The 18,719-nt window shown below is 47.7% G+C and overlaps 1 protein-coding gene across 1 annotated transcript in view; it reads right to left on the minus strand.

The window, feature by feature from the left end:
- The window catches only part of HCN4 (hyperpolarization activated cyclic nucleotide gated potassium channel 4), a 943,305-nt gene that overhangs the window by 65,822 nt on the left and 858,764 nt on the right, over nucleotides 1-18,719 (minus strand). Inside the window, exons 3-4 of the mRNA XM_078685048.1 lie at nucleotides 10,553-10,714; nucleotides 2,755-2,973 (exon numbers count right to left, since the gene is read on the minus strand). Of these exons, the coding sequence (XP_078541174.1) occupies nucleotides 2,755-2,973; nucleotides 10,553-10,714 (381 nt within the window). The remainder of the gene's footprint in view (nucleotides 1-2,754; nucleotides 2,974-10,552; nucleotides 10,715-18,719) is intronic.

Below are 18,719 nucleotides of genomic sequence, written 5' to 3' on the forward strand. Positions count from 1 at the left end.
CTCACAGTCGTGCATTGTCATGAACACCCAACCACAATCTAAACTCGCTCAGACACCTAGATACGAGAACACATAACCCTCCTTAAAAGTTATGCACTGTTTACCAACAGCACAATGAATCGCCATCAATGCACTATGCACTGGGCACCAGGTGATCCCATGAAACAGGTCACGTCTTCCTACAGCTGAGACTGTAAATTCAAAACATAAGCCTAAGACCCCAAGTAGCTCTGCTCCTGATCATTACCCCTTTTAAAACCATGCTTGAGATGGAGCTCCTTCTCTTTTAAGAGGTTCAAGCTCCCGAAGATGCTGCCAAGGAGAATAAGAATCAACAACAGACATCTGAAATTCAGGAAGACAAGGAAGTCCTTCCCAAAATCAATTATCAACAACCTCATGGACTACAAGTCAGTTGGTCTGTATGTACAGCACGCAAAGCTATCCCTCACATGCTTTTCGTACACTGCTCCATGCAAAGGACATGGCCACGTGCCACTGCACATGTCTGGGGTACACCTCTGGACCTCAAATACAATATTTAAACATTCCACTCATAGTTGTAACCTCAAACACTTTCTTTCAACCTTAGACAACAAATGCAGCAGCGACTTACTGAACCATCTGCAGTGTGCTTCATGGAAACATCCAGGGGCATAAAATCAGCAAAGAAATGCTACAGTGCAATACATTGCAGCAGACATACCTGGAAGCACCGCCTGGACAGAAGCTAAAAAGGAGAGGGTCTTGTTAGACCTGCACCCCCTCTCCCAGCCTGCCTGCTGCCTCTGGAGGCTCAGCAGGGAGGATTCTTGTTAGCATTTCTTACCACTCAAGTGCAAATATGAATCCGAGAAATGATAATGAAGTTCGAAATCCCCTGCTGAGCTCTAATGAATTGCTAATGACAAGGGAATCTTAGTGCTCTGAATGAGAAGGTGGGAAGCTGATTCCTAGCCAGAGAGGAAAAGACAGACAGACAGGAACGAAAACCTTCTGTATAGATGCGACACACACCAAACCTAGGCTAAAACATGTACACACATACACACGTACAGCATCAATTGTACACTAACCCGAAGACATTATAAACACAATTAAAACACACATATACCAAGAGACAGGGCACATACTGAACATGGGCACATATGTTGACTTCACACACACACAAACGCACGCGTTGAATGTACACGCATATCTCTTCCCCACATGTAAGCAGTAGCAGACAAGGAGCTTCTTTGTAAGAGTAAGACAAAAACATGGGCCATACGAAGGCCACAATGGTGTAATACAGCTGTTGTACAAAGTGCACGCTCTCAAAACATACCCTTATGCATGGAGTGCACATAGTTCACATCACAGACATGCACATATTAACAAACCTTCTCGCATCCGCACATCATGCTCATGCATTTAATTCAAAATGTACGTTCACACGCAGTAAAACAGACACACATGCACACTATTTTTAAAGATGATGATTCGAGTCAGCACAGACACACATGGTGCACACCCACTGGATCCTGACAAATATGTTATCTGTCTGGGTTCAGTCAGATCGCAGCATCATTATGAGAGCGGGCACACACAGGGTTGCCTCAGCATTACAGAGCAAATATCCTATGGGATTCATAACAATTTCCAGTAGGATTGCTGATATACCAATCCTATCACATCACATGCAGGCCAATACCTGGCTGGATAGGTGGGCATCGATGGGTGGTGGATCAGGGACAGGCTATTCTGAATTGGCTCCGTCCCAAGCAGCCAATCCAACTACAGACTCTCTCCCTCATTAATTGAGGGCAGTGAATCAGATTTATTGAACAGCCTGCTCATTCAGTAAGTAGAATTAACATCCTACAACCAATCAGAATTGATCTCTTCGGCTAGAATCTTTTCATTGGCAGATAGAAACCCATTCAGGCTACTATGGGCAGTAATGCTTCGCCAAAACATTTTGAAGCCCCTGAAACCACAAACTTTTTCCTCGTTTTCGGGAGAGACATGCACCTTTGATTCGCGTCCCCTGCGAAACAGAGGGGCATATTATCAAGCGCCAGCGATAATTATCGCTGGCCGAGCTTACCATGAGATTTTTTATCACTGGCTATCGCTGGAAATTATCGCCCTTCTAGCGCTGTATTAACAACGCATAGTGCAATGGCGATAATTATTCCAGCGATAGCCGTGTTTTCCAGGGAACATCGCTCGTTTTACAGCGATGTTCCATGAAAAATGGCGATAACCTTGCTGATACGACCCTATGGTCATATCAGCATAATACACCCCCAATGTAAAGCATAGGTAAGTCAGCATTTTAGCAGACATTTGTTTTTGGCGAAAATCACGGTTTTCGCCAAAAACTAACGTCTGCTAATGTGCACATCAACGATAATCTACATACAGTACTGCCCAGTGACGCCCACTTTCCAGCTCATTAGAGATGCAAAGCGAGGCGTTGGGAAAACAGATGCTAACATGCGCTAATGCATGTTAGCACCCACTTGTAAATAGGGCAATAGTTTTATTAGGCTAAGGCCCTTGTTGATTTGCCCCAGAGTTTCGCACTTTGACTGCCTACGATCATCTCTGCATAAAAAGAACCATGTAAACAAACACGCACATTTAACTTCCTCACAATCTCCGTACACCTGACACTGACAGCACAGTCTGTCCAATCAGCGACGCGGCCAGGGCGCACCTCACGTGGAATGCGTGGCACGCAATGACGAGTGTCACGCGCATCCTCACCTTCTCTTGGTACTGCCGGCGGGAGGAGTCCAGGGACTGGATGAGGGCGGTGGCGTGGCCGATGAACATGGCGTAGCACGTGGCGCCGACGATCATGCTGAGCATGGTGAGCCAGACGTCCGTCATGCCGACGGGGGCCTGCTGCCCGTAGCCGATGCACAGCATATGGCTCATGGCCTTGAAGAGGGCGTACGAGTACTGCTTGCCCCACGAGTCGTTCTGCAAGGGACAGACACATCAGTTACCGCCCCACCGCCTTCCGCACCCACAGGAAGAGTTTATCGCGCACAGCTCGAGGGAGGCATGGTCACCAAGTCATCATTTACACATGGTTCACCCCTGCCCACTCTAGGTGTTGTCAGTTCAATTCCATGATGTTAGTGTTATGGCCGGGCACTAGGGGGCGGTAGAGTAAAGCTATAACAAGAGAGCAGTCGTGAGAGCGGTTCGATTAAAAGGGAAACCATTCTCTGGGATTTCAGCTCAGGTCAGAGCTGTGGCATGGGCTAAAGATACCTCCCCTACCCTCTTTGTTCTTTAGGAAGACTTAGGGGGCAGGAAAAACGTCATCAAGAGAGCTTACCCCAACCTATGTGTTGGTGAGGCCAACTATGAGATCGTCCATTTGTCTCAGATAAGAGGTCGTGGGTGTCTAATGCAGGTTTGAAGAGTGAGCGGTTATTAATGAGACCCGTTTTTATTAGAAATGGGTCGGAGGAACCACGGTTGTCAGTTCAAATACAGTGCTCTCCGGTGAGAAGGCTTTCTCCTGAATGTGGGGGAGGGGCCTGGGGGTAGTGGCATGGTGGAAGTGACGGCATTGACAATATTCAGGGGGAATTAAATGTGAATCAGCCTGTGGTGTGGGAAGGGTGTCAATGGTTTTGATTGCAATTGATTTGGAGTTTTTGAGCTACTGGAAGATCTCCTGGAAAGGGAAGAAATTATAGGTGTTGGCCTGAACCACGGTGGTTCCATTGCTGTAGATGCTAATGATGTAGTTATATTAATTATGGTGCCTCTTTCTTGACTAACTCAAAGGACTGTGATTTTTGGCCTCTGATATTTGTGTGTGGAAATTACATGGTTGCAACAGCATCTAGTGGAGATGTTATTTTACTTGTGAGGTGGCAAATTTAGTTTCCATTGGTGATTCATGCCAGGTGGTGAGCAGGCGCCGCTGTATTATTATTTCCTTTGTTGCCGAAAGTACCATAGATGTGTTAGAAATGGGTAAATAGTGCAGAAATAGAGATTAAGAATAACTTGTAGTAATAGGAAAGTGCCAGATAAACGGTTAATAGGTGGAATGCTTAAGTCAATATGAGCCACTGGTAACAATATAAGAGCGCAAGCAATGATGGGTGGACAACCCGAATACATTATGGTCATTGGAGTGTCTTTCAGAAAAAGAGCACATAGTGGTGGGTGAGGTCCTTGAATTAGCCTTAGACCGAGTAAACAGTGCAGACAGGCCCACTTCCAATATGGCCACCATTAATCTAGCGTTATTAACAGCAAACACTCAATGTATTTGTCAATTGCAACAACTCAAAAGTTTGTTTTTATAGTGAAATGTTTTTGAAATAGCGATGCCTACGTTGGGATCCATAGACACTTTGGGGTTATTAGGATGGCGGGCAGACTTTAGTCTGCCTGCCACCCTTGCGGCGGTTCTGCACTGCTAATTAGGATGCGACTGCCACCTTGGCGGTCGCATTTCACATTTTTGACAGCACCCGCCGCAATGCCAAAGTGCCATGTTGTGCATTGCCATGCACAACGTGGCAGGCACTGCACGGTGCCTGCCACCTTGTGCATGGCAATGTAGGGGGGGTACCTATGGTAGCTCCCCATCCGCCCGGGGGCCCCGCAACAGGCCCCCAAAGCAATCCCCCGCCAGCCTTTCCATGGCGGCATCGTCGGCATAGAAAGGCCTTAAAAGCCACACATACTAATATGGATGGCGATGCCTGCTAGGCACCTCCTCCATATTGTGGCCCAAGTCCGCCCGGCAATCGGAATGATTGTCGAACGGCGGAAAAGCGGTGGACGCACTTTGTGTCTGCCGCGTTGTCCCTCACCATTATAATATGGCAGGGGTAAATCAGGTTGCGATGGTGGGCACCCGCCATCCTAAATACCCCCTTTGTATTTAGTGTCTAGGTTCTCTTGGGCAATGGCTGTAAACCAGTGAGTGTTGTGCGGTCCTTGATAAGGAAATCTTGCCTGAGCTTGAGGTTTCATTTAAAATAGAATGCTTTGGCTGAATTAATGTTTAGTAAGCAGGTGATCTTTTTCTAAGAATTAATGTGCTCTAAATTACAGTAATTTGAGAGGCATGATTAAAGAAGATGTTGGTAATAAAATATCTCTCCTTAAGGCAGTCTCAAACTTTACTCTGGCTGCAGTCCTGAGTGTTACCAAGTAGTACAGACAGCCATATTCAAACGTTTTCTGTTTTTTTTCCCCGGATGGCCGGGAAATGGGTATTCAAGACCCTCTGTCATTAAGGACTTGGGGCATGATTTAGATCTCGGCGGACAGGTTATTCCATCGCAGTGGTGGCGGATATCTCATACGCCGAATATAAATCCCATTATATCCTATGGGATTTATATTTCAGCAGACTGAATATTCGTCACGGTTGTGACGGAGTAACCTGTCGGCCGAGATCTAAATCAGGCCCTTAGTCAATGGTTACCAAGCAGGACGGAGAGCCATGTTTAAACGTTTCCGGATTTTTTCTCAGGAAGTGAGCTTTCTAGATCTCCTGACATCAAGGACTTAGTGTGTCAACCTAAGGCAGAGAAACCGGTGTAGAGCAGCCACTCCGCAAGAGGGAGGGACAGGCTGTAGCAAGGGGAGGGAGGTAAAACGATAATGTTATTGAAAGGAGATTTCAGGGAGTCCTGGGGATAGGAGATAACAGAAGAGAGATAAGAAGCAACTAGCTAGTAGCTAGTGAACAAGAAGAGAAGGTAAGTAAAAGATGATAGACCAGGAGCAAACAGAAGAGTGCATCGACAGGAGGAGTGATAGTAAAAAAGGGAAAGAGAGAGTGTGAGACAGAAAGAAGAGGATGAGAAGGATACAGTTATTGGATCTAAAAAATTAGGAGGAAAAGAGGCAGAGGAGTGGCTGACCCTTGAGTCTAGATCACTTATCAGCTTCCAGAATGCTCTTGGAAGTACAAATCTTGGCAGTGAGAATATCAGGTACATAGGAGCAGCGTGAGGCGTTACAACTGGTGAACATTGTGAATTGCTGAAATGGGTGTACAGTAGGAGGAAAGTGTGTTGATGGATACCGTGAGGAGCCTGCATGGTTGTAGCCATCTTTAGAACACAATACATAGCACCACAGGGGCACAGAGGCCTTCAGGACCACTTCATCACGACTACAGCTGTCTGGTACAACTCAAAAGGGCGCCGAGAGCCTCTTTCATTGAGGGCTGGGCCACCATTGCCATATGAAAGAGAGCACGCACCGCTGAGCACTGTGGGAAATCCGCCTTGTTGGGATGTCATTGATTGGCAGAGTGAGCACTTTGAAGTTGTAAGAGGTCAGAGTAGTGGAGACTGGAGTCCAGTGTGAGGAGCATCACTGGAGTCCAGTATAAGAAGGGAATAGTCCTGGGCAGTGTGCAGCAGGCAGCGGCGAGTGCTGAGGAAATGACACTTGTCAGACGTGTGAAAAGCGGGCATTGGGGTAGAACAGCTTCAGCAGCCATTGATGTAGAGCATATTCAGCAGGCTTTGGCGGAGAGCAGATTCAACAAGTATTGTTGGGCAGCAAGATGATAGTACTAGTGGCAGTATAAGGCGCAGGCACTGGTGAGTAGTGCGAGGCATGGATACTGGTGGACAGTTTAAAGAAGAGATGCTGGTGGGTAGTGCAAGATGATGGGCAGTATACCTGACACTAGTCGCCCCTCTGAGGAGCTGGCCTGTTGTCGGTGAGAGAGATTGGACACCGGTGTGCCCTTTCATGCGGAAGCACTAATGGGCAGTGTGTGGGCTAGCGCTAGTCGAAGCTTGAGACGCTACAATTCTGGTCGCTGTGTGGAACTTTACAGGTGGGCACCATACGGTGCAGGCATTCATAGGTAGGGTGAGGAGCTGGCACTGAGAGGCAGTGTGAGGAGCAGGCAGCATAAACGGCCTGATAAGCTTGCCCTGGCTGTTTACGTGAGGAGCCTGTGCTTGTTGGCAGTTTGAGGAGCTGCCACTGGTTAGCAGTGTAACACGTGGAAACTGGCGGGTGGTGTGGATAGCTGCTCTGAGGGGCTGTCTGAGTATACAGACCTAGTGGAAAGTATGGGGAGAAAGCGCTGGTGGGCAGTGTGAGAAGCAAGTACTGTCAGGCACTGGTCAGTGGTGTTAGGAGGTAGTACGCTGGAGGGCAGTGAGAAAAGATGGGCCGATGGGTACACAAATAGCTGGTACTACTGGGCAACAACAGCAGCTGTCTCACAGTAGTGTGAAGAGTGGGCAGTATAACGTGTTGGCATTGGTGAGCAGTGAGGAAAGCTGGCAGGTGAGAAAATGTCAGTGGTGAGCAGTGAGGACAGATACTTGGTGGGGGAGGGGGGGTGAGGAGTGCACAATGGCTGTGAGCAATTACGCCCATCACTCACAATCCTGTACCTTCAACAAACACCGAGTTTCACTCCATATGGCACACAAATGTTACATTCAACAAAACATGAATAGTGAGAGCTTGAAATGGTTACACTTTGACCAATATAATATTTTCGTTATGGCAACATAATAGAAGTGCATACCATATTTGCATTATTATGCCTTGAAATCTGTCGGCTGCAGGTGTCCAGCCATAACCTAGATATACTTTGTTACTTCCAGTCTTAAACCTGCGGGTGAAGATTCACGACTGTTTTTGAGAATGCAAACACATATTTTAAGTATATTTTCAAATATTATCTTTATCAGATTAATTTTTTTATGCTTTAAATTGCCATGTTTCAACAAAATTAAACACTTTTAACAAATATATATGCCATTGCCATCGTTCGGTACTTTAGCTTTAAAACTGTTTATGTGTATACTCTATTTTATTTTCATTTTATTTACTATAGAAATAATATTTTTTTCATGCCTAGGTTAGCTCTCAATGGCAGGAAGCTAAAAACCGTCAATTACATCGTTATTAATTACCCGCTAAGGGACACATACTTGTGATTGGTCATGACAGACAAGACTTGGTATTGATAGGCGACATAGGGCGAGGAAAGGGCCTGATCCTTTAAAGGAGGAGGGGCTTGGGGTATGGTAGGGTGGCCATATGTTTCTGATCCCTGAGGAAAACAAGACTGAACATAGAGGTGGTCTACACAAGGTAGTGGGAGCGTGGCTATTTACAGACTTTTTCACTATGATTAGGAACTTGCACAGTACATTGCGAGTCACCAGGATTGAGGATGGTTGACTAGAGTCTGTTGGATTTACTGAACTTAAAGACAGTGCACATTTTAACATCTAGAACCTTTCTGCAGGATGGAAGGCTCAGGCTGACTGAAGGCTCTTGCAGTAGTTCAGTTTTTTGATGACAAGGTTATTGGCCAGTGTGAGCTTTACAGCCGTTGTGCGTGTTGCAGCATGTGATGATGTCAATCAGAGCGACGAGGGTGGATGATTGCATTTCTTTGTTCCAGTGAACAACAGGGTAGCAGCTGGAGGGAAGGGAGGATGGTGTCGGGTGTAGTGGACATGGGGACTGAATCCTTTTGGTTGTAGTGATACTTGGTTGGTGTCTTCCATGTGCCCATATACCCATTTGGACATGGGCAGGAAAAATAAGCGGGATGACTGTCACTGTGACTAAGCGATCCGGTGTTGGACGGATGTCTGGGCCTTGGTTTAGCTTCGGGACATCCAGCGGAAGCTCTGCAGATGGTAACCCAAAAGTTTTCCCCACTCTAAATACAGCATAGGAGCTGAAGGTTTGACGGATGGGAGGTCTGCCAGTTGCAGGATACCACCTGCTTCACCAAACGCTTACTTGAGGTCCTATGACATGAGAGTTGTAATAATAATTGCCAGGAGAACCTTCTTGAGAACCCCTGTTGACACCCCCTTGGAAGAAGTCATAGTGGGATTTAGATTATGGAAAGGAGGGAGGGGCTAAATAATTGAGTTGGAGGGTGTAAATGAGTAAGTAAATGGTTAAAACATTTGCTTAGGAAATAGGCAAGAGGTGGTAGAGATGGGGTCGGCCAGTTTGAGTACTGTGCAAGTTTTACTTTTCAGTTTGTATGGAGGTAGAGATGTAAGGTTGGGTAAAAGGAAGGCCTTGAGTGCACCAAAATGAGGGAAGCTGGGACTGTGGTGTGTGAGAAGTGAAATGTCATGCTTTTGGGCCTTCTTTGAGTAGTGGGCAGTGAGGCCATTTACTATGAAGCAAATCTTTATATTGAGTGTGTGTGATAGCTATTATAGCGCTTGGAGACCTGTGGTGCATTTGTTGGAGTTGTGGTGGAGGGGTGCGATTAGTGTATGGAAACAGGGGGACTTGGAGAGGTCAGTCAGAGTATGAATGGAGAGTTTGTATGTCTGAAACCGTTTAGGACCTTTGATTTTGTAGAAGATGAACACATTCTTTCCTAAGTGTCAGGAACAGTGGTTAACGCGATGAGGGTGCTCAGAGAGCAGGCTGCCTTGAAGTGCAATATAGGGCTCTGTTGAAGGTCTTTAAATATTTACAAATGGGCAGGCTTGGCACCATAGGTGATGCACATGTTCCAGGGAGCAAGGGGTGGATTAAGGAGCTCTTTTCTGTTTCGAGATAGTGGTGGAGTGGGCGAGGTACCCTGCGATGAAGTGCCCAGAAATCTCTGGTACTGTATCAGACATGAGCTTGAGACTTGCTTGAGACATTTAAGTATGAGATTTAACATCAGTATATTTACAGTTTCACAGATTCCACAAAGTTTTAAACATGCCTTTATATGTGGAAAATGTACCATGCATGGATGTTTTTATAGCCTGTGTAGCTACTATGATGCCTTAAGAGTCTTGTACCATTCTGCTTTTTCCCGGTGCCACAGGGCATGAGGCGCACTGAATCTTATCATCTTATCACCATCCCTAGAGTCAAGAAGGCACGTACTGGTGGAAGGCGCTTCTCTGTCCACACTGCCCGTCTCTGGAACGCACTTCCCCGCGACCTTAGATTAGATCCAGACTATCTTCGTTTCAGGAAGCGGCTAAAAACGCACCTGTTTCCCTAATTTTATTCCCCTTCCTTTGCTCCTCTGACCGTCAGATGTATGGATCTCAGCGCTGGGATACTCACGGGTGACTACGCGCTCTATAAAATTTAATAATAATAATAATAATCACTTGATTAGTAAATTGATTGACCTCCTCCACATGGATAATCCAGCACCTTTTCACAAGTGTGGTGTCCTTGTCACAAGTGTTCCAATCCTACACTGGTGGAAGTCTGGGGAGAGGATGTGGCCTCACAGCTGCAGCAGTTGACCTAGAAGCTGGGTAACCGGGTTCGTGTCTCAGCAGGGACGCTCAACATCCTGTGATTCTGGGCAAATCACGTAATCTTCCCGTGCCCAACAAAAATGAATGTGTCTGTCTGTAACGCAACTGGTGCTCATGGTGCTCATGTAAAGTGCTCTGATACCTTTGGGTCAAGTTAGCGCTATATAAAACACATAAAACTCCTGCAATAACTCTCTCTCTTTTGACATAGATCCCTGGTACATGGAAGAACAGGATGGTTCCCATCCCAATGAGCTGTGGAAAACCTGTGGACCACTTACCACCATGTGGTTAAGGGAGACCCAGCAGTCACCCGGGAAGTCTTGCAGCATTGGGACCAAGAACTGCAGACAACCGTCCCAGTGGCAGAGCAGCAGCATCATGCCGATGAGGTTCACGATCCGCACCACAGCACTTGCCAGATCATACGTCATGTGGAAGATCTGCAAAGAGTGACAGGAAGACAGGAGGATTGAAAAGATGACAATAACGCTCAAAGTTGTCACATTCTCCAAAGTAGATTAAAACAGCTCTAAAAATGTAGAAAATGGTGAGATCATATCAAAGGTGAGATGAACCTTATAGGTATTAGTAGATTTTCAAATAGTGGAGAGTGCTTGGAAGGCTGAAAATGCTTAAGCAATGTCAGTCCTATGTCAAACGTGGCGGACACACCACAGCTTATCTGCATTATACAAGCATTAGCTGGTCATAACATCTCCCAATTTCCTGTTGGGTCAAAACAAATCGCTGACAGGTAATCATCGTTAACATTCTTCGACATTATTGTGTGGGTCAGGTGACCATATTTACTTTTCTGGAGGTGATTTCTTTGATTACAGATACAACAGCAACCTCTGGCCCATTCCTTATGAGGGGAGTTGGCTGCCCTGGCCTTTGACATTCAAAACATGACCCACTGATCCCTGCTGATGCAATGTTTTAAATACAATCTACCATTTTAGAAAACACAACAAGGAAGACAAAGAGAAAAGATGACAAGGGTAAGGATCAGGACATAGAGGTTAGAGGAGGCAGCATGTTTGGGATTTTGACTTACATCAAATAGATGTCATATTATGTTAGAATTTCCTTCCCATTATTGATCAGTGGAGCTGCCCAGCCAGGAATATGCAGCATTAAAGGGGACCAATAATGGTGTGACGCAGATTAGTCAGCAGCACTTAGGGCCTCAAGTCAAGATAATCTTTATTCGGTTTCAAATAATAAAACCATAAAAGCACACGATAAAATATAATAAAACAATCCTCACGGGAACATACAAGATAGGATAATAACCTAATCTAAAAATAAAATCAGGAAGGCAAAGGCTCTAATATCACACAGAGAGTACCAGGTAAAAGACACTATTAATCACATCTAATAAAAACATTGATGGTCAAACAGGATAGCGAAACAATATAAAGTGCATAGTGCCATAAATGATATGAGGAAACAGAATAGTCAATCGCAGCTAGACCGGATCCTGACAGCAGAGTAAAACAAGCATTTACAATGCAATGGTCTCGGCAATATTATTGGTAGAGCTATTGGTATTGCTCATTTTCTTTTTTTTTTTGGGCAACGCAGTCAGTGTGTCCTTTAAAGTGTGCTTAAATGCCTAGCCCCAGGGTGCAAACATCAGTGCAACAGTCACTTCCTGGCAGCTGTAAACCGACCTAAGCCATCTCTCCGGAGCATTTCTGCAAAAAGCATCCAGCCTGCTGTCAGAGCCCACAGCCGGATCTGTAAACGACACCTCGGCTAGCTAGAAAGAGGGCAGGCGTCAGCGCTTTGGTTCTCAGCTATTTTAGCATACCTACAGACAAGTCTGAGCACCAGGAATAAATATCATGAAAGGCGCTTAAACTCTTTCGCTGCGGTTTTACTAGCAGCGTCTCTAAGCAGCAATGTGCGTGGCCCCAGAGTGCAGACAGATATGTTTCTGAAGCTAGGCCCAACTGGCACGCACCTCCGAGCAGCATACACAGGTAAGCAGGACAACTACTTTTTAGTGTACTAACATTCTCGTTTTGTTTTCCAGGGTGTGACTTGCTGCTGCTTCTTCGCACAAGTACAACGAGAGGATGAAAACTCGCCCCCAGCCCCCCTCATGCCTAGGCGTCTTTCTGAGGGTGTTTAAGGCGGGAGTGCGGCTGCTCTTCGAGTTGCCTGTCCCCCTCCAGGCACAAAAGTGAAGAACAAACAATCTCAGCAGTGTCCCATCCCCCGCGTTCTCACCCCCAACAAAACATTTTCTTTCCCGTCACCGTGTTTCCTGCACCCCGCCCCCAGAAGGAACTCCGTGGCTTCAAAGGGACCCAAATGCACTTCTTTCTTTCGTCACTAAACTGCGATGACGTAATACCCGGTATGATGATACGTATTCTATATTTCCTGATAACGCGCCAAACAACCCACAAAAATGCACTCACCAATAGGTACCTGCCCAAAGCGTTCAGAATGAGATTTAAAGAAATAGGGCACTAGTCCATTGGGTAGGCAGACGCACTGAGACAGAAATATGTCCTCACAGGTGTGCCTCGACTGTTCGCAGCGTCCGCAAATCTCAAACTGTGCCAGCTAGCCTTATATAAAGTGTAAATCATCATCACCAATAGCGGCAGTTTGTCAGACTCTGACCACTAGCATAGCACAGACTTTGTACAGAAGTACAGAAGTGTGAGCTCAGATTGCACTTCTATGCTACAAGTTTCACTTTGGCACTAAAGCCATTAAAGGCGTCCAAAAGATACATGAAACAAAAATATTTTAAATTATGCATGGCCTCTTCAAGAAGAACAGGACATTAAATAAAAAAGCCACATCCCAGCAGCAAGAAACAAATGAGATATCCGAAGACGGAACGAATGAACAGGCACTCACCGGCGGGAGAGCAGGCAGCATCCAGTCTGGCAATCCGCTCCCTGGCTCGCTCTCCCCTCTTCGGACGGGGCAGTCCTGGGGGGGGGGGGGGGGGAAGGACGGAGCCTGAACTCACCGGTCCCTGTGCGAGGAGGTGATGGGGAGGCCGAGGGATCCCCTTGGCCGCTGAAGCCCTGGCTTCCGGCGGACCGGGGACTCTCTACTTCATTGGTAGAAAGGCAGCCATAGCACAGTGCAAGTCCCACAAAGATACATGAAACAAAAATATTTTAAATTATGCATGGCCTCTTCAAGAAGAACAGGACATTAAATAAAAAAGCCACGTCCCAGCAGCAAGAAACAAATGAGATATCCGAAGACGGAACGAATGAACAGGCACTCACCGGCGGGAGAGCAGGCAGCATCCAGTCTGGCAATCCACTCCCTGGCTCGCTCTCCTCTCTTTGGACGGGGCAGTCCTGGGGGGGGGAAGGACGGAGCCTGAACTCACCGGTCCCTGTGCGAGGAGGTGGCTCTCCCATACCTCGGCAACTGATATCAAGGCGCACAATAACATGTTTATTGTAACCTACTAGTTTTTGGGGAGCGGACTTCCGCGCGAGCTGTAGGTGCTCGGAGAGACAGCTGAAAAATGGCGGCTGCAAGCTTTCGAATTTTTTGGATTCGGGGGCGTGTTTTGCTGTCCTGAGTGACGGGTGACGTCACTGGCTAAAAACAGCAAAATGTACGCCCCCAAATCCGAAAAAGACGGAGCTTCTTTGGAGGGACAGCTCTCTCCTCCAATGACTGACCTCCGTTTAGGAAGCCAGCCAATGGAGGAGAGACAGGGCAGGGAGGCGGGTTCTAGAGCCCTACTAAGTAACATTAAATCTCCGGACCGGAAGCTGCGCTTTGCGCAGCTTATAGGTCCCTCAACCTAAAAAATGAAGCAAATAAAAAACAGTGCTACCCGTGAGCGTTTGTAAAAAAATAAAAGCAGGTCGCACTTGCCTAAAATTGGATTTTTCAAGATCGGACCTTATTTATGGCATTTTGGAGCAGGGCAGCGCTGCAAGGCTGTCCTACGCCAAAGTGAAATGTCAGGAAAACAATGTGTTTAAACACTGCAGTGCATCAAAAACAAGTACACAAAAAACAAACACGATAAATAAGCCATGTATTTCATCAGGGGAGTAGTACGGGTGTGGTATGTACCCGATGGAGGATTTTGGAGCATGCTGTCACAAATATATTGATAGGGTGGTATGGTAGTGCACTGTCAATTACAGGCAGCACACTTTCCATTGAAATGGCCATTACTTTTTCACAGACATACAGGTTTACTGATAAACCTATATAGCTCACAAACAACAATGGGCCTCATATACGAGGCCCCTAGCGTCATTGGATCATCATTTTTGTGATGCTCCAATGGCGCAATGTGCAGCATATTTACAAAGCCCCTTCGCGTGGATTTTCATGCCCCTTTCATGTGGAACACAGCATGAAAGGGGCATTCCATGGGGGTTGCTGGTGGTGTTCCCATGCAACAACCATGGAATCTAAAGCATTCCCAGATTTATGAGGAATTATAAACTCGGGAATATGTCAGATTCTTGAACTACCCCAGGGGTGGCGGAGTAGAAATAACCTCATTTGTCCTCATTTTTTCTCTTTCTATGTGTGCTGCATTCTGCCTAGCGATGGGTAACTGCAGTACAGATGTCCATCCATGACTTCAGGACGTCTGGCATGAGTGTGTAGGCCGTTTGTGATTCGGGCCCAAAATGCCAAGGCATCTTGCTCATTCACCTTCTGAACCCTAGCATGGTTAGTTCTGGGGGCGCTGCAGCACCCGCACACCTTCTTCCTGCACCTATGCATAGCGATCACTTGGCACATGTACACCAAACTAGTATGGAGTCTCCTCATGTTTTCATTTGAGCGACATATGCATGCAATCAAGAACACAACATTGGCGATGAGGTACAGGCACCCTTTTAACTCATCCGTAGCTCACTAATTTTCATTGTTGGTGTCTTCCTCCTGTGGCACACTATCACCTCTGGGACTCTGTTTCTGCCTATCCCAGCTCCTCTCTGCCTCACTGCTGGGCCTGCTTCTCCTGATCTCTCTGCACTGGATGTGATAATGCTCATGCTCATCAGCACACGTAGGGGTGGAGAAAGGGAGGAGAGGAGTTCTCATGACACTGCACAGAGCAGAAACATGGTGTGGAGCTGTCAAAACAATAAGTGGAACACACAAAAGTGCTTTCAATGTGTAGATTGTTTAGAGATGTAATTTTCCAGCACAATAGTAGGAGATGAAGTGAAGACACCGACACTCCTTCATTTGGTGGGGAAAACCATCTTTACACTATCAAGTGCCCCATCAAAGGATGGTCAACTCTAAACATACAACACAGCCATTGCTGCTCTAAACACGTATTTTGTGCAAATGGCCAACCCTAACGATGATCACTTTCTGTTATGGCAGGCCAGGTAAGGTGCAGAAAAGTCCATCGATAATTTTCAAGTGGGCCTATTAGACTGCAAGCACGTGTATACCGCATGGTCAGGAAGAAGAGCTTTGAGGATAAGTCATCCAAAGATGTGCAAAGCCCTTCAGTGATGCCTCATCCTCCGAGAATCGGAAATGCTGCTCCCTAACAAGACCACACTGGGACAATCTTCAAGCTTGTCACATTGAAGCAGTGCTGAAAGGGGGCTAGTATCTGACCCACCACTCCTCCTACCAAGAGGTCTACTTGTGTACACTGTGGTGGCCTCTATCCCCACTGCTAAGAATCCCGACACAAATATATGTAGGTTAAGTGCTCAGATGCCCACATGATTACAGAATACTGCTCTGACTCATAAAGTTCAAGATGTCACTCCCATACTCTTTGCCAGAGTTAAAATGGATGATGGTGTAGTGGTGCAAGAGGGTTCTTTTTGTCGAGGCTGTTGCACCCATCCAGTTTGCTCAGAGTGTTAGGACCTGCAACTAAGTAACATTCTTGATTACTTGTGAGCAGTTTCCAAACGTAGAAGGTTCTTGAGAGACAAAATAGTGTGACAACACATTGATCGCACAGCGCAGCCTGTAGCTTTTTGTCATCTGCACATCGCATTTCACCTGCTGCCTAAAGTTGAGGCGCAACTGGCACAATTAGAACAAGCATTGGGATAGCCAATAGGTCTCGCATTTGGGACCTTATAAATGTTTAGTCATGCAACAGTTGGTGTTGTTGCACCAAGGATATTCTGCTACATAACTAAATACTTATGGGGTCCAAAAAGCGAGACCGATTGGCTATGCCAATGCTTGTTCGTTTTTTGTTGCTGTTTTGTATAAGTTGCCAGATCTACAATAGCTGGACATGGTTTTTGTTAACAGTTCTTTGCATCAAATTAACTTGTTTTCATTGCTCTGAATGTTGTTTCCATTCTGGTTGTAGGAAGCAGTCATTCCCGGGGGTGTGGGGGCTGCCTAGCTGTGAGCCGAACTCTGCAAATGAGAAAAAGCCTGGTGCAGGCGCAATTTACAAGTGTGGAGTTAGTGTGCCCTAGGCAGCATGACTCACTCACACAGGAGTTCATGCACTGCAACTGCATACTCAGCATGGTTTAAGGAAACTCGACCCACTCCCTCACAGGCATCAAACACATATTTACCAAGAAACTCTGAGAAGAGCCTGCCTGCTGCACTGACAGCTGGTGGTGTGTGTGCCTGGTGAAAGCGTGCACTGACGGCTGGTGGTGTGTGTGCCTGGTGAAAGTGTGCACTAATGGCTGGTGGTGTGTGTGCCCGGTGAAAGCGTGCACTGACGGCTGGTGGTGTGTGTGCCCGGTGAAAGCGTGCACTTATGGCTGGTGGTGTGTGTGACTGGTGAAAGCGTGCACTGAAGAGCTGGTGGTGTGTGTGTGCCTGGTGAAAGCGTGCACTGACAGCTGGTGGTGTGTACCTGGTGGAAGCATGCACTGACGGTTGGCAGTGTGTGACGGCTGGTTTGTGTGTGCCTGGTGAAAGTGTGCACTGACGGCTGTGCCTGGTGGAAGCGTGCACTGATGGCTGGTTGTGTGTGTGCCTGGTGGAAGCGTGCACTGACGGCTGGTGGTGTGTGTGTCCCGGTGAAAGCATGCACTAAGGGCTAGTGGTGTGTGTGCCTGGTGGAAGCATGCACTGACGGCTGGTGGTGTGTGTGCCTGGTGGAAGCGTGCACTGACGGCTGGTGGTGTGTGACTGGTGGAAGCGTGCACCAACGGCTGTTAGTGTGTGACGGCTGGTAGTGTGTGTGCCTCGTGAAAGTGTGCCCTGACGGCTGATGGTGTGTGTTCCTGGTGGAAGCGTGCACTGACGGCTGGTGGTGTGTGTGCCTGGTAGAAGCGTGCACTGATGGCTGGTGGTGCCTGTGCCCAGTGAAAGCATGCACCGACGGCTGGTGGTGTGTGTGTGCCTGGTGAAAACGTGCAATGATGACTGGTGGTGTGTGCCTGGTGGAAGCGTGCACCAACGGCTGTTAGTGTGTGACGGCTGGTAGTGTGTGTGCCTCGTGAAAGTGTGCCCTGACGGCTGATGGTGTGTGTTCCTGGTAGAAGCGTGCACTGACGGCTGGTGGTGTGGGTGCCTGGCGGAAGCGTGCACTGATGGCTGGTGGTGTGTGTGCCTGGTGGAGGCGTGCACTGATGGCTGGTGGTGTGTGTGCCTGGTGGAAGTGTGCACTGACGGATGGTGGTGTGTGCGCCTGGGGTAAGCGTGCACTGACGACTGGTGGTGGGTGCCTGGTGGAAGCGTGCACCAACGGCTGTTAGTGTGTGACGGCTGGTAGTGTGTGTGCCTCGTGAAAGTGTGCCCTGATGGCTGATGGTGTGTGTGCCTGGTGGAAGCGTGCACTGACGGCTGGTGGTGTGTGCCTGGTGGAAGCGTGCACTGACGGCTGGTGGTGAGTGTGCCTGGTGGAATCGTGCACTGACGGCTGGTGGTGTATGCCTGGTGGAAGCGTGCACTGACGGCAGGTGGTGTGTATGCCTGGTGGAAGCGTGCACTGACGGCTCTTGGTGTGTGTGCCTGGTAGAAGCGTGCACTGATGGCTGGTGGTGCCTGTGCCCAGTGAAAGCATGCACCGACGGCTGGTGGTGTGTGTGTGCCTGGTGAAAACGTGCAATGACGACTGGTGGTGTGTGCCTGGTGGAAGCGTGCACCAACGCCTGTTAGTGTGTGACGGCTGGTAGTGTGTGTGCCTCGTGAAAGTGTGCCCTGACGGCTGGTGGTGTGTGTGCCTGGTGGAAGCGTGCACTGATGGCTGGTGGTGTGTGTGCCTGGTGGAGGCGTGCACTGATGGCTGGTGGTGTGTGTGCCTGGTGGAAGTGTGCACTGACGGATGGTGGTGTGTGCGCCTGGGGTAAGCGTGCACTGACGACTGGTGGTGTGTGCCTGGTGGAAGCGTGCACCAACGGCTGTTAGTGTGTGACGGCTGGTAGTGTGTATGCCTCGTGAAAGTGTGCCCTGACGACTGATGGTGTGTGTGCCTGGTGGAAGCGTGCACTGACGGCTGCTGGTGTGTGTGCTTAGTGGAAG

The sequence above is a fragment of the Lissotriton helveticus genome, chromosome 3_2 (assembly GCF_964261635.1).
Source record: "Lissotriton helveticus chromosome 3_2, aLisHel1.1, whole genome shotgun sequence".
NCBI lineage: Eukaryota > Metazoa > Chordata > Amphibia > Caudata > Salamandridae > Lissotriton > Lissotriton helveticus.